Here is a 15,750-nt window from a genome sequence, read left to right as displayed (position 1 = left end):
TTTTTTCCTGACAAAATCCAATTGGCGAAATTAGAGCATATTCACCTGCGCAATATGCGGCTGCACTTGTTTTAGCCCTGAGAGGTCTGTATATGACGGCGCAATGCTTTCCTATGAAAGAGTGAATCTGCCTTCCCTGAAATTTCACTGGGCTATAGCCTTACCTTTTTTCCTGACAAAATCCAATTGGCGAAATTAGAGCATATTCACCTGCGCAATATGCGGCTGCACTTGTTTTAGCCCTGAGAGGTCTGTATATGACGGCGCAATGCTTTCCTATGAAAGAGTGGATCTGCCTTCCCTGAAATTTCACTGGGCTGTAGCCTTACCTTTTTTCCTGACAAAATCCAATTTGCGAAATTAGAGCATATTCGCCTGCGCAATATGCGGCTGCACTTGTTTTAGCCCTGAGAGGTCTGTATATGATGGCGCAACGCTTTCCTATGAAAGAGTGGATCTGCCTTCCCTGAAATTTCACTGGGCTATAGCCTTACCTTTTTTCCTGACAAAATCCAATTGGCGAAATTAGAGCATATTCACCTGCGCAATATGCGGCTGCACTTGTTTTAGCCCTGAGAGGTCTGTATATGACGGCGCAATGCTTTCCTATGAAAGAGTGAATCTGCCTTCCCTGAAATTTCACTGGGCTATAGCCTTACCTTTTTTCCTGACAAAATCCAATTGGCGAAATTAGAGCATATTCACCTGCGCAATATGCGGCTGCACTTGTTTTAGCCCTGAGAGGTCTGTATATGACGGCGCAATGCTTTCCTATGAAAGAGTGAATCTGCCTTCCCTGAAATTTCACTGGGCTATAGCCTTACCTTTTTTCCTGACAAAATCCAATTGGCGAAATTAGAGCATATTCACCTGCGCATTACGCGGCTACACTTTTTTAAGCCCTGAGAGGTCTGTATATGATGGCGCAACGCTTTCCTATGAAAGAGTGGATCTGCCTTCCCTGAAATTTCACTGGGCTATAGCCTTACCTTTTTTCCTGACAAAATCCAGTTGGCGAAATCAGCCCATATTCACCTGCGCAATATGCGGCTACACTTGTTTTAGCCCTGAGAGGTCTGTATATGATGGCGCAACGCTTTCCTATGAAAGAGTGGATCTGCCTTCCCTGAAATTTCACTGGGCTATAGCCTTACCTTTTTCGCTGACAAAATCCAATTTGCGAAATTAGAGCATATTCACCTGCGCAATATGCGGCTGCACTTGTTTTAGCCCTGAGAGGTCTAGATCATGGCACAACGCTTTCCTATGAAAGAGTGAATCTGCCTTCCCTGAAATTTCACTGGGCTATAGCCTTACCTTTTTTCCTGACAAAATCCAGTTGGCGAAATCAGCCCATATTCACCTGCGCAATGTGCGACTACACTTGTTTTAGCCCAGAGATCTGTATATGATGGCGCAACGCTTTCCTATGAAAGAGTGGATCTGCCTTCCCTGAAATTTCACTGGGCTGTAGCCTTACCTTTTTTCCTGACAAAATCGAATTTGCGAAATCAGCGCATATTCACCTGCGCAATATGCGGCTACACTTGTTTTAGCCCTGAGAGGTCTGTATATGATGGCGCAACGCTTTCTTATGAAAGAGTGGATCTGCCTTCCCTGAAATTTCACTGGGCTGTAGCCTTACCTTTTTTCCTGACAAAATCCAATTTGCGAAATCAGCGCATATTCACCTGCGCAATATGCGGCTACACTTGTTTTAGCCCTGAGATGTCTGTATATGATGGCGCAACGCTTTCTTATGAAAGAGTGGATCTGCCTTCCCTGAAATTTCACTGGGCTGTAGCCTTACCTTTTTTCCTGACAAAATCCAATTTGCGAAATCAGCGCATATTCACCTGCACAATATGCGGCTGCACTTGTTTTAGCCCTGAGATGTCTGTATATGATGGCGCAACGCTTTCCTATGAAAGAGTGGATCTGCCTTCCCTGAAATTTCACTGGGCTATAGCCTTACCTTTTTTCCTGACAAAATCGAATTTGCGAAATCAGCGCATATTCACCTGCGCATTACGCGGCTACACTTGTTTAAGCCCTGAGAGGTCTGTATATGATGGCGCAACGCTTTCCTATGAAAGAGTGGATCTGCCTTCCCTGAAATTTCACTGCGCTATAGCCTTACCTTTTTTCCTGACAAAATCCAATTTGCGAAATCAGCGCATATTCACCTGCGCAATATGCGGCTACACTTGTTTAAGCCCTGAGAGGTCTGTATATGACGGCGCAATGCTTTCCTAGGAGGGAGTGAATCTGCCTTCCCCGAAATTTCACTGGCCTATAAGCTTACCTTTTTCCTGACAAAATCGAATTTGCGAAATCAGCGCATATTCACCTGCGCAATATGCGGCTACACTTGTTTAAGCCCTGAGAGGTCTGTATATGATGGCGCAACGCTTTCCTATGAAAGAGTGGATCTGCCTTCCCTGAAATTTCACTGGGCTATATAGCCTTACCTTTTTTCCTGACAAAATCCAATTTGCGAAATCAGCGCATATTCACCTGCGCAATATGCGGCTACACTTGTTTTAGCCCTGAGAGGTCTGTATATGATGGCGCAACGCTTTCCTATGAAAGAGTGGATCTGCCTTCCCTGAAATTTCACTGGGCTGTAGCCTTACCTTTTTTCCTGACAAAATCCAATTTGCGAAATCAGCGCATATTCACCTGCGCAATATGCGGCTGCACTTGTTTTAGCCCTGAGAGGTCTGTATATGATGGCGCAACGCTTTCCTATGAAAGAGTGGATCTGCCTTCCCTGAAATTTCACTGGGCTATAGCCTTACCTTTTTTCCTGACAAAATCCAATTTGCGAAATCGGCGCATATTCACCTGCGCAATATGCGGCTACACTTGTTTAAGCCCTGAGAGGTCTGTATATGACGGCGCAATGCTTTCCTAGGAGGGAGTGAATCTGCCTTCCCCGAAATTTCACTGGCCTATAAGCTTACCTTTTTCCTGACAAAATCGAATTTGCGAAATCAGCGCATATTCACCTGCGCAATATGCGGCTACACTTGTTTAAGCCCTGAGAGGTCTGTATATGATGGCGCAACGCTTTCCTATGAAAGAGTGGATCTGCCTTCCCTGAAATTTCACTGGGCTATAGCCTTACCTTTTTTCCTGACAAAATCGAATTTGCGAAATCAGCGCATATTCACCTGCGCAATATGCGGCTACACTTGTTTAAGCCCTGAGAGGTCTCTATATGATGGCGCAACGCTTTCCTATGAAAGAGTGGATCTGCCTTCCCTGAAATTTCACTGGGCTATAGCCTTACCTTTTTTCCTGAAAAAATCGAATTTGCGAAATCAGCGCATATTCACTTGCGCAATATGCGGCTACACTTGTTTAAGCCCTGAGAGGTCTGTATATGATGGCGCAATGCTTTCCTAGGAGGGAGTGAATGTGCCTTCCCTGAAATTTCACTGGGCTATAGCCTTACCTTTTTTCCTGACAAAATCCAATTTGCGAAATCAGCGCATATTCACCTGCGCAATATGCGGCTACACTTGTTTAAGCCCTGAGAGGTCTGTATATGATGGCGCAACGCTTTCCTATGAAAGAGTGGATCTGCCTTCCCTGAAATTTTACTGGGCTATAGCCTTACCTTTTTTCCTGACAAAATCCAATTTGCGAAATCAGCGCATATTCACCTGCGCAATATGCGGCTACACTTGTTTAAGCCCTGAGAGGTCTGTATATGATGGCGCAACGCTTTCCTAGGAGGGAGTGAATGTGCCTTCCCTGAAATTTCCCTGGGCTATAGCCTTACCTTTTTTCCTGACAAAATCCAATTTGCGAAATCAGCGCATATTCACCTGCGCAATATGCGGCTACACTTGTTTAAGCCCTGAGAGGTCTGTATATGATGGCGCAACGCTTTCCTATGAAAGAGTGGATCTGCCTTCCCTGAAATTTTACTGGGCTATAGCCTTACCTTTTTTCCTGACAAAATCCAATTTGCGAAATCAGCGCATATTCACCTGCGCAATATGCGGCTACACTTGTTTAAGCCCTGAGAGGTCTGTATATGACGGCGCAATGCTTTCCTAGGAGGGAGTGAATGTGCCTTCCCTGAAATTTCCCTGGGCTATAGCCTTACCTTTTTTCCTGACAAAATCCAATTTGCGAAATCAGCGCATATTCACCTGCGCAATATGCGGCTACACTTGTTTAAGCCCTGAGAGGTCTGTATATGATGGCGCAACGCTTTCCTATGAAAGAGTGGATCTGCCTTCCCTGAAATTTTACTGGGCTATAGCCTTACCTTTTTTCCTGACAAAATCCAATTTGCGAAATCAGCGCATATTCACCTGCGCAATATGCGGCTACACTTGTTTAAGCCCTGAGAGGTCTGTATATGATGGCGCAACGCTTTCCTAGGAGGGAGTGAATGTGCCTTCCCTGAAATTTCCCTGGGCTATAGCCTTACCTTTTTTCCTGACAAAATCCAATTTGCGAAATCAGCGCATATTCACCTGCGCAATATGCGGCTACACTTGTTTAAGCCCTGAGAGGTCTGTATATGATGGCGCAACGCTTTCCTATGAAAGAGTGGATCTGCCTTCCCTGAAATTTTACTGGGCTATAGCCTTACCTTTTTTCCTGACAAAATCGAATTTGCGAAATCAGCGCATATTCACTTGCGCATTACGCGGCTACACTTGTTTAAGCCCTGAGAGGTCTGTATATGACGGCGCAATGCTTTCCTAGGAGGGAGTGAATGTGCCTTCCCTGAAATTTCCCTGGGCTATAGCCTTACCTTTTTTCCTGACAAAATCCAATTTGCGAAATCAGCGCATATTCACCTGCGCAATATGCGGCTACACTTGTTTAAGCCCTGAGAGGTCTGTATATGATGGCGCAACGCTTTCCTATGAAAGAGTGGATCTGCCTTCCCTGAAATTTTACTGGGCTATAGCCTTACCTTTTTTCCTGACAAAATCCAATTTGCGAAATCAGCGCATATTCACCTGCGCAATATGCGGCTACACTTGTTTAAGCCCTGAGAGGTCTGTATATGATGGCGCAACGCTTTCCTATGAAAGAGTGGATCTGCCTTCCCTGAAATTTCACTGGGCTATAGCCTTACCTTTTTTCCTGACAAAATCCAATTTGCGAAATCAGCGCATATTCACCTGCGCAATATGCGGCTGCACTTGTTTTAGCCCTGAGAGGTCTGTATATGATGGCGCAATGCTTTCCTAGGAGGGAGTGAATGTGCCTTCCCTGAAATTTCCCTGGGCTATAGCCTTACCTTCTTTCCTGACAAAATCGAATTTGCGAAATCAGCGCATATTCACCTGCGCAATATGCGGCTGCACTTGTTTTAGCCCTGAGAGGTCTGTATATGACGGCGCAATGCTTTCCTAGGAGGGAGTGGATCTGCCTTCCCTGAAATTTCCCTGGGCTATAGCCTTACCTTTTTTCCTGACAAAATCCAATTTGCGAAATCAGTGTATTCATCGCCGAAATAGGTGGCCACACTTGATTTAGCCGTCAAAGTTATGTATCTGACGGCGCAGTGCTTTTCAGAAGAGGGAGTGGAACAGCTTTCTCTGAAATTTCACTGGGCTGTATATAGCCTTACATTTTTTCCTGAGAAAACACAATCAGCGTATTCATCACCGAAATAGGCGGTCACACTTGCTTTAGCCGTGAGAGTTATGTATTGTACGAATTGTAGTCGGACATGTAAAATGTGGTAGCTCGCCCGTGCCGTCGTCCAGCTCACCCACGCTTGGGACGTGGTTGTAGGGAGGGACTTGCTCTCATCGAGAACTAGGAGTACGGGATTTATTACATTACGACAGGAGATACATTTCAACAGTCTAGCATGACTCCCTAATTGAGCACGCAAGACGAAGCACAACGAGCAGCCGAAAAACTGCTGTTTAAGAACTCTCTGTCTTCCCTAGATCCCTAGGTGAGGGAAAACTGCCGTTCAACCTCCGTCCACTCGGACCGTCCAAAGTCGTCGTTGGAGGCGTAGTCGACCCGCCTTTGAGGAGGAGGGTTCACACACTCTCTTCCGCCCTTTGGTCTCACTGAACACACACTGCGCTGAGCGGCTCCTCGTACACATGGGTTGTCACGCTTGATTCCAGCGGGCGCCTCTTGATTCCAGAGCTGTCTTCTCAGGTAGCCGCCACGACTGTCAGCAGACTGTGACGAATTCTGGGGCCCGCGAAAACGCACCGCAAAACACCCTTTTCCAGGAGTCCTCTTGCTCCAAGTAGACCGTGAATGCGACAGTGAATCAAGTAACAATACTCGGTCCGCCGAACGTGGCTAGCCTTGCTGGCGTCGCCGAATCTCCCAAGGAGGCGCATGGTTGATTAACTTTGCGGTGGTCTCCAGTTCTCCGAATGAAGTGCATGGTCGGTTAACTTTGCTGGCGCCGACAGTTATCCGAAGAGGCGCGTTGTTGGCTCTCCAAAACCACTCGTCGCAGCAGGCCGAAAAGGGTTCGAATGTCGCTACCCCCGCAGGACGTTTGTGGTGCCTGCTTGGCCGATTGTTGAGAGATAGTCGGAAGCTGGCTTCACTGGCCACCTGCCTTCCTATTGAAGGATAATATTCTACTCACATATATTGATATCCACAATGAGACTTCCGACGGATACGATTTCGTTTGCTGAGGCAGAACATGCATGAGTCGGACATTCTAATGACAAAGCTTACTTTCACATGGGAGCTATAGGTTACGTGGAAGCTAGGTCACGTGGGCGCCTGTATGCAGCACGCAGTCTGCCATTTGGGAAATGTCATTCCTTCGTCTTGCGCAAGAGCGATGTAAGAAAGCATAAAGTTGACTGCAGCTTCGATGGACAAGAAAAAAAGAACCCTATATAATATATTGCCTGTTGTAAGCAGTTCCATGGTTTCAGACAAATTTATAACTATATTAGGTAAAGCTGTATAGGTAAAACTATACTGAACAAAAAAAGATATTCCAAATGGGATGTACATTTATTGCGACGCACTATAGCGCATGCATCCATGCCAATTTTTCCACGTGCAAATGCTGTAGTGGTGCTGCCTTGGGCGTGTTTCTGAATTTCTCATCTTGGGCTCAGATAAATCGCACCGTTTATTCAAAAATTTACTGACCACAGACACCGCTGGCTTCTCTGTCGCAAGCGCAGCGTACAACTCCAGACGATGTCACCCAGCTGCAGAGACTAGTCGAAAACATGGAGGAAAAAGAAAAACGGTCGAAAAGAAAAGTTTCCGGCGCTTCTCCGCCTGCCTTCCCTGGTGGCGCACGTTTTTTTTTTTCTTTCCCCTCCTATACCTCCATACTGCGGTTATCCGGCCATGCTACCCGGCCTTGGGCTCGGTTCTCTCCTCTTTCCCGCATTCTTCCCCACCGCTGGACTGTTTTCCTTTACTTCCTTTTTTTATTTTCGCTTAGCTTATCGTTGGAAATAGGCATTCGCGTTTGCTCTAACAAGCTTTAAAAGAATCCTTTACATTGCTTGTTCGTTCGCACTCAAATTTCGTCCAATGAGGTCGTATTCTTTCTTATGTTTTTCACACAGTGCTTAATTAGTATTTCTGCTTGCCATGGTTCATGCGATGGCACCTCCTACCCAATCGAACCGGACCAGCTGCGAACAAACCAATGCAAAGCGTTTTACCAAATGCGGACAAAAAAAAATGCGGCCTTTTAGCGAAACGCGAGTTGAAACCAAGCAACAGTCGAGCAAAGTCATTAAAAAAAGAATTCAAAGAAGTCCAGAGTCGCAGTCTGGTGCTTCTGCAGTCTGCGTCAGCTGCGGCAGCACGCAAAGTGCTTATTATCGTAGTTATGTACTTCGAGCAATATATTTTATGCTGCTGCAAAGTTCAATCGGCAACTGAAGCCGGCCCGGTGCCTTGCCGGCTTGTTGCACCGACGAGCGTTTGGCGCGCTCGGCGTCCAGTCGTGCTCTGACGGAGGCCCAGCCCGTGTTGCCGGCCGCGTGCCGATGTCGGACCGGCTGTTTTCGGAAGGCGGGTGGCCAGTGAAGCCGGCTTCCGACCATTTCTCAACAATCGGCCAAGTATCGGCAGTCGGCTAGGGTTGATTGGGATACCGGGCCGCCAGCGGCGAAGGTGAATTAAGCAGCTTTTAAGCACTCCCCGTATGTGGGCCGATCTCTAAGAATAGTGCAATACCGGGCCGACCCGCGGCGGAGGTGCAGTTCGCCATTAAAGGGACACTAAAGGCAAATACTAAGTTGACGTGAACTGTTTAAATACCATTCCAGAAGCCTCGCAACGCTTGTTTCGTGCCAAGAAAATGCTTAATTTGCGAGAAAATTGCATATGAAGGGCCCGAATACGTTTATCTGAATTCAAATGTCCCGCCACCCAACCGGGGGAGTGGTGATGTTGCATACGCCATCACCCACCACTACTTACCTAGATGTTGCACCACCACCCTTTGCTGCCGTCGATGAGTAAAACGGCGCCCGACAGACGGCGATAATTAATGAGCCAGAGCGGCTAGAGTCACTGGAAAACAGTGACTCTAAGAGCGGCGGATTCGCCGCTGCAGTTGCTTTTTGGTCAAGTTGCGTAATGCACCCTTTGGGTCGTATCTTGCCACGCCAAGATAATCGGCATCTGCCTTGCTTGAGTTTCCTTTCTTGAGAACTCGATCGGCGTTCACTACTTTTCTGAAGGCGTGTGCCCGGCGGTCAACTCCCCGCTACGCCACTGCTTCTCTCTCATGCAGCCGAAATGGGGCTTCCGTGTCTCGACGCCGCCAAAGAGGTTATTTTTACGTATTATATTACCTCCTTAGACGTCGCGTACTAGGAACGAGGAAAGGGAGGGTTCGCAAGTCCATTACCGCAAGGCAGTGCGTTGCACATGGCAATTAAAGGCCATCTATTGAGTGCTTAACTAAAGTAAATAGTAATAATAAGGAAATGGTTGGTTCGCCAAGCTGGAACACCGCCAGCACAGTCGGCATAAGTAATACGTAACATAGCGCAGACAAACGACGGTGATTGTGAACAAAAGGTTGAAGACCGCGCACCGCGACATGCGAAAGATGAATTTTCCGCTGGTGGAGGCTGCAACTGTGACTCGCACTGTGTTCGCCGAACTCGAAGACGTGAAATCATTCTGTTTGTATTGACTAGAACGTACACTTTGCCGACGCGTAGTTTTGCATATTCCGAGTTGACTTTCAAAACGCGAGCGCTATGCTGCCAGCTTGCGGGGAAAGTCCGAGTCTACCTTTTCTTTCATTTTTCTTTTCTGGCGCGTCCTTAGATGTTTCCGCAAGACCTCAAATTCGTAGCGTTGCAATCATGATTATCGCTAGAAACATTACGCCCTCGTCTATTTCGCAATTCAAGAGTGGTGTTACTTCCCTATCTCCGTATCCTCCGTAACTCTATGTCCGTATCAGTTACTATGCCTCCGTGATGCACAGAGCAATGTACAGAGACACGGCTGCTACGGCTGCTACAGCGGCGCTGTTTCGGATAGCAGACAACCGGCCAGCCAGTCACAGCCAATGGGCCTTCATGCGCCCAAGGCCGAGCCAGACGAGCAGACAGCAGCGAAGTGTTAAAAACCGTTCAAACTCGAGTGTACGTTGGAGGATAGTACACCGCGCCCGAGCGACGTCCACGTCGTACAACCGTTGAGAGACCGGGGAAGCAGGCGAGATGGCGGCGCGACTTTGCTTTGCCTACAGGATGGCGGTAAGTTGTCTCTTCCGAACTTCGATAGCACCTGTTTCAGCGGCGTGACGAGCAGTATCCTGCCATGCGGAGTTGCTGAACATGTGGCAGCTGTCCCAGTGATGGCGTGATAAAGGCTTCGCTGAGATTACGCTACTGATTGAGCACGTTTTCTTTTGCAGCTCCTGCAGAGGTTTTCTGTTCGTGGCTATGCGTCGTCTAGCGTGGTAAGAAACATATTTCGGTGGTGTCATGTACGGCATCGTTCGACTTGCAGCTTACGATTCCACCTCCCACCACCCACTTCTCCATGTTTTCCTGTTTCTGTAGCCCACAACCAAGATGTTCATCAACGGAGAGTTCGTCGAGTCCAAGACGACCGAGTGGATTGATCTCATGAACCCGGTAATTACGACATTTAATTATTTGCTCCCTCTCCTCGACTAATTTTGAAGTTGTACTGTCGTGCGATCCATGCGGTATCGTTGCAGCATCGAAAAGTTTAGAGCGCGTCTAAACAGAGACGGCCGCGGACCAGTTTAGCTTATCTTTCACTGTTATGACAGATAAGCGGGACAGATTAGCGAGTTGCAAGGATATCGGCTCTTTACCTTTGGCGCACGACCGTGACAGACGGTCAAGGTCACGAATCGACGATGCTAGTAGCGTTGTTGTAAATTACAAGTTACTATTTTACCGTTTATTTTCCAGGCAACCAACGAACCCGTAACCCGTGTGCCTGTGTGTACGAATGATGAAATGGAAGCTGCCGTCGGTGCTGCGAAGGAGGCCTTCAAGACGTGGTCGCAGACGTCAATTCTGACGAGGCAGCAGTCAATGTTCAAGTTGCAGAATCTCATCAAGGAGAACATGGTAAGAATGAAACTATACATTGGAAGTATGCAGAGTTCTGAAACTGGCATTTGCAACCTTTCTTTGTGCAGAAACGAATTGCTGCAAACATCACAGAGGAGCAGGGAAAAACGTTAGCAGACGCTGAGGGAGATGTGCTCCGAGGCCTGCGTGAGTATGCAACGTTCAAGATTGTCAGACGGTTTCTGCGATAACATTCTTTTACTTTGCAGAGGTTGTCGAACATGCTTGTGGAGTTACTTCTCTACAGTTGGGCGAGACCTTGCCGTCCATCACTAAAGACATGGACACACTCTCCTACCGCATTCCACTTGGCGTCTGCGCTGGCATCACGCCGTTCAACTTTCCTGCCATGATCCCTTTGTGGGTAAGTCCCGCTTACCCTTGCCCTTTGTCTACAATATCAAATCATGCTTACATACACACAACAGCATCAATAAACTTAATCAGGTAGCTGTCAGATTCATTTACATGTATTCCTCGCTAGACTCCCTCTCCCAAATAATCAAATCTAACGCTAGCAAGCCACTCTCCTTGCATAGAAAATCTTAGTGGGTACAATTCCTATATTTACTCCAGACTAATCAACTTGCTCTTGACTGTCAGTATCCGTTGCCCCTAGCAACGAGACTCTCTCCTGTTAAGCAATAATCCTTGTCGCCATACTTTGCAAGAACTGATATGTTCAAGTACATTTTATTTCCAAGGATGAGAACAGAGTGGGACAGTTTACCAAACTTCCCAAATTCTCATCGCTTAACCTGTCTATTATCGTCGAGGCTTGCTTTCCTTGCCTACCTTGCTTAAACCTGTACAGGGTGTGCTACATGTAATTAAAACAAAAGTAAAACCTCCTTTTGATTGTGGCAAATTCTTTCAACGCAGATGTTTCCTCTGGCCCTAGTCTGCGGAAACACAATAGTGATCAAACCTTCAGAACGCGACCCTGGAGCCACGATGATTCTGATGGAGCTGCTCCAACAGTGCGGTGTGCCAAAAGGGGTGGTCAATGTCTTCCACGGAACACACGAATGTTTGTATTTCGAGTCCACCTGTGTTCTCCCTATTGCTAATGTGACGCCTATCTTGTTACAGCTGTCAGATTCATCTGTGACCACCCTGACATCAGAGCAATCTCGTTTGTGGGATCTGACACAGCTGTAAGTTTGTTTTTCTCTATTCTCTCAACTGTCCGTAGTTAAGCGATTAGAGCAGCCTGTTTTGCAATCAGCAATGGTGACTTGGAATCGCTATAGTATATGCATCTTGTTTGCAGGGCAAGTTCATCTATGAACGAGGCTCGAAGAATGGCAAAAGGGTGCAGTGCAATATGGTGAGACTTTTGTTTGGCTTCTTGCTAAGTCTAATGCACAGAATTAGCAGAGAATACAACTTGTGTTCATTTTTTATGACACTGCACAAGCTTATTCACAAGTGTGCACAGTCTGTATTTGTGTGCATCAACTGTTCCTATGGTATTTCTCCTACAAAACTATGTGCGAAAGTGCACAGAACTATTTATGCAACTGTGCCCCCTGTTGAAAAGTTAATGAGTTTCCAATGCCATACTATTTGTGTACCAAAAAAAAAATATACATGCATGCACAGGGAAGGTAGCAGGCACTCTACACTGCATTTGACACTCGTGTGAACAGACCGTGTGCATGTATGCATGGTGCCACGCAAACCCTTGGACGATGTTCCAGATATTGTGGGCCTCGTCAATTACCATGTAATGAAAAACGCTCAAACAAAAGCTCTCTCGGGTTCAGAGCTTTTGGAAATGCTTTTAGCGTGTGGCCTTATTCCTCACTGCCACCTATACTTACGCAGCTTGGTCACGACTGAGAGCTTTGCTGGAAATGGGTTCATTATTTGCATAGGGGGGCACCATTTAAGTGAACCTAAGAGAACTAAGGCTCGACATTCTTGCGAATCAGGAAACAGTTTTGTAGAGTTTGAGGGAAGTGAAGGCCGAAAAAAGAGCTTAAAGTGGGACTAATCGTGCTGCAATATATTAATGTCCTGCACACTTTTGAGACTCAGTGGGGCCACAAATTTTGACAAGAATTGGCCTATTGCATGTAATAAAACTCGCAGCGCATTCGAAGATAACACTTAACCCTGCAACCTTTTTAGGTTATACGAAGAGGTTAGAAGTCAGCATAATGTAAAGAAAGAGATGTTGAAATCAGTGGAATGTGGATCACACCAGGGTAGTCAAGTTGACGAGTGCCCAGTTATCATTGTGCCACATTGCTTACAGGGAGCGAAGAACCACGGTGTGATCATGCCTGACGCAAACAAGGAGTACACGCTCAACCAGCTGACGGGCGCTGCCTTCGGTGCGGCCGGACAGAGGTGCATGGCGCTGAGTACCGCCGTTTTTGTCGGAGAGGCCAAGAAATGGATCCCCGAGCTCGTGGAACGTGCGAAGAAGCTCAACGTGAACGCCGGCCATGTTCCGGGCGCCGACCTCGGCCCAGTCATTTCTCCAGAGGCCAAGAAACGCATCTGTGACCTTGTCGAAAGCGGAGCACAGGAGGGAGCAAAGATTATTCTGGACGGCCGCAACATTAAGGTGCCCGGCTTCGAGAAGGGCAACTTTGTGGGGCCCACCATCCTTACAGACGTGAAGGTAAGCGACACGATGTACAGGTCGTTCAGCACGTAGCATTTGTCAATGGCGCGACTGAACTGAATGTGCGAAGTCTGCAACAAACACAAGAATGTCATAGGCACTTGACTACTGATGCATGTTGCAGCACTACATCTAAGCACTGCATCAACAGGACAATGTACTGCGTGATGTACTTTTAAGAAGACACTTTACCTTGGGAGCTCTTGACTAAATACATGGGAACGGAAAAATTGCTTTGCTCATCATCAGCTGCATCGAATTCGATTAGGTTTGTTGCATTAAGCAGAAAATGTTTAAATCTGCCGCCTGTCGGGAGCAGAGTCTTGTTTTCACTTTTTTAAACAGAGTGTTGACTATCCAAAATTAAAGCAAAATGAGCTGGGAAGTTTACAGCTCTTAACTCGGATGCTTTAACAGGTGCAGCTTACAGAACTGTATCTGGCTTGGTGCAGGCTTACGGATTTCATTTGTAAGCTGTGTGCTTGTCTTTTTCATGCACTCGGGTCGAGTGCATGTCGCTGAAGTTTGACGTGTGCAACAAATGCTAGAGCTCTCACAGTTGCTGTTGTCCTCCGCTAGTTCAAGTGTCTCCTCTCTCCACTGTCTTCTTCCCCACTTTGAGTGAGTTGTTCACAGTAACGTGATCGCTTTTCCACGAGTTGGAGTTTGCTTTAGTAAAGTGGGCCGACCCCGAAGACAGTGAAATTAAAGGTAGTTACTTGGTAGGCCAATGCTGCTGCACAATGCGTCCTCGCAGTATTGATATCTGATCCTGGGGGCAATGAAACGTCATGCACCCACACATCTAATAGCATTGACCAATAGAGACAACCATTAAGTGCGTCCCCACCAGCACACCTCAGCAAGTTTTCCAGGGAGCTATCACTTGAAATTGCCAATCATCGTACGGCCGTTCCCAGACATCGCCAACACTTGGAAAAAAAAAAAAATGTCGGATGTACTTATGTGTGGTTTCACAGCATCCATCGGAACCTCCCTCTATCCTTGCAGCCCAGTATGCGTTGCTACCGGGAGGAGATTTTCGGACCTGTGCTGCTGACCCTCAACGTGGACACAATGGATGACGCTATCTCTCTCATCAACTCCAACCCTTACGGTAACGGCACTGCCATATTCACCACAAATGGCGCCACTGCGAGACGGTATACCCAAGAGATCGACGTGGGACAGGTAAGTGCCACTAGTGGGGCCATGCCAAGGTGCTATTCATCCAGCCAGACCCAGTATTACATGTACGCATGCAAGCAAACAGCACTCTTTCGTGGCTGTATGTTGGTGACCATACAATAGACTGATCATGCCATGTTCAGAACGCAGGCACACCATTCCTGCCTGTAGACTTTGCCTCTTTCCCACTGCACTTGTGTTCCAAGGCAAACTAGATGGGGTTCGCGATGTTGCAAACAGTACATGCTTCTTACCACTGTCGCCCTTCAGTTCACTAACTACTTTTTGCGGCAACAATGATGTCATGAAATTGGTGAGTTAGAGGACTACCGCCGCTTTTCTCTTGGTTCTTAGTTTTGTTAAGCAAAACCTCTATTAAACATTCAAGTTCATGTCGGTGTTTGCCTTCGAAAACATTTCCACGGTACTGGGAATTGCACTATATATAAATATATGAGCTCTGAAGAAGCTTCAACTAAAATTCACCTCATGAAAGCTTGTCTAAACGAACAATCGGGGCATTTACATGAGCCTGACAAAAATGGGTTGAATTGGCTTGTCAACCTGTCAGCGCACTTGTAAATGCAGACGGGTCAAGCCGACTAGCGCCAATACCTGTGCAGAACCACAGAGACATTGCAATTTACGTGCCAGCAGTGTTATCAGGACAATGCAAGGACAAGCACTGGGCAGTGCAACCTTGTTGTAACAATAAAACGTACGAAATAGAGCTGTTGCAGACGGTTGTAGGAACCGGTAGCCAAAGTTTTAACGTGTTGATGGCTCGGCGCTGCGTGCTGCCGTTGCCCAGACCCATGAGATAGATGTTCATGCAAAACACGCTCACATCGGGCTCGGTCGGCCCGATTTCTGACTCAACCCATTAACATTAGGTTCGCACTATTGCTGCAGATGTGTTACTTAGCCACCACTATCTAAGAACTCAGAATTAAAGCTTGTGACTTTTTGCCTGTTGCAGGTTGGTGTGAATGTGCCCATTCCTGTACCACTGCCCATGTTTTCTTTCACTGGATCCAGAGGCTCGTTTTTGGGTGACAACAACTTCTACGGCAAGGCTGTAAGTACTTGCTGCAGGTTTTGTGATGACCTTGTTGCTGAATCCGACTTCTTAACTTGCAGGGGGTCAATTTCTACACGCAACTGAAGACCGTGACGCAGCTCTGGCGTACGCAGGACTCGACGCACACGAAAGCGGCCACTGCCATGCCAGTCATGCGCTGAGAACACAAAACCATCACTCATTCCATCAACTTCGTACAAAGATTTTCAATAAAGTGCTTTCATGATGTAAGATGGCTGGCTAAAGTGTTTGACATCAAGGAA

The 15,750-nt window shown here is 47.0% G+C and overlaps 1 protein-coding gene across 1 annotated transcript; it reads left to right on the top strand.

Annotated features, from left to right (window-relative positions):
* Positions 1–9,523: 9,523 nt before the first annotated feature.
* Positions 9,524–15,718, top strand: LOC139047795 (probable methylmalonate-semialdehyde/malonate-semialdehyde dehydrogenase [acylating], mitochondrial). The gene is made up of 13 exons (XM_070521879.1): positions 9,524–9,725; positions 9,887–9,931; positions 10,035–10,109; positions 10,416–10,577; positions 10,649–10,727; positions 10,790–10,944; positions 11,463–11,610; positions 11,673–11,737; positions 11,854–11,910; positions 12,844–13,215; positions 14,230–14,409; positions 15,386–15,484; positions 15,547–15,718. The coding sequence occupies exons 1-13, from the start codon at positions 9,690–9,692 to the stop codon at positions 15,646–15,648; spliced, it is 1,575 nt and encodes a 524-aa protein (XP_070377980.1). The 5' UTR covers positions 9,524–9,689; the 3' UTR covers positions 15,649–15,718.
* The last annotated feature ends 32 nt before the right edge of the window (positions 15,719–15,750 follow it).

This window comes from Dermacentor albipictus, chromosome 7 (genome assembly GCF_038994185.2).
Source record: "Dermacentor albipictus isolate Rhodes 1998 colony chromosome 7, USDA_Dalb.pri_finalv2, whole genome shotgun sequence".
Classification (NCBI taxonomy): Eukaryota; Metazoa; Arthropoda; class Arachnida; order Ixodida; family Ixodidae; genus Dermacentor; species Dermacentor albipictus.
The sequence above is the reverse complement of the archived record's forward strand: the minus strand, read 5'-3'. Positions and strand labels throughout refer to the sequence as shown.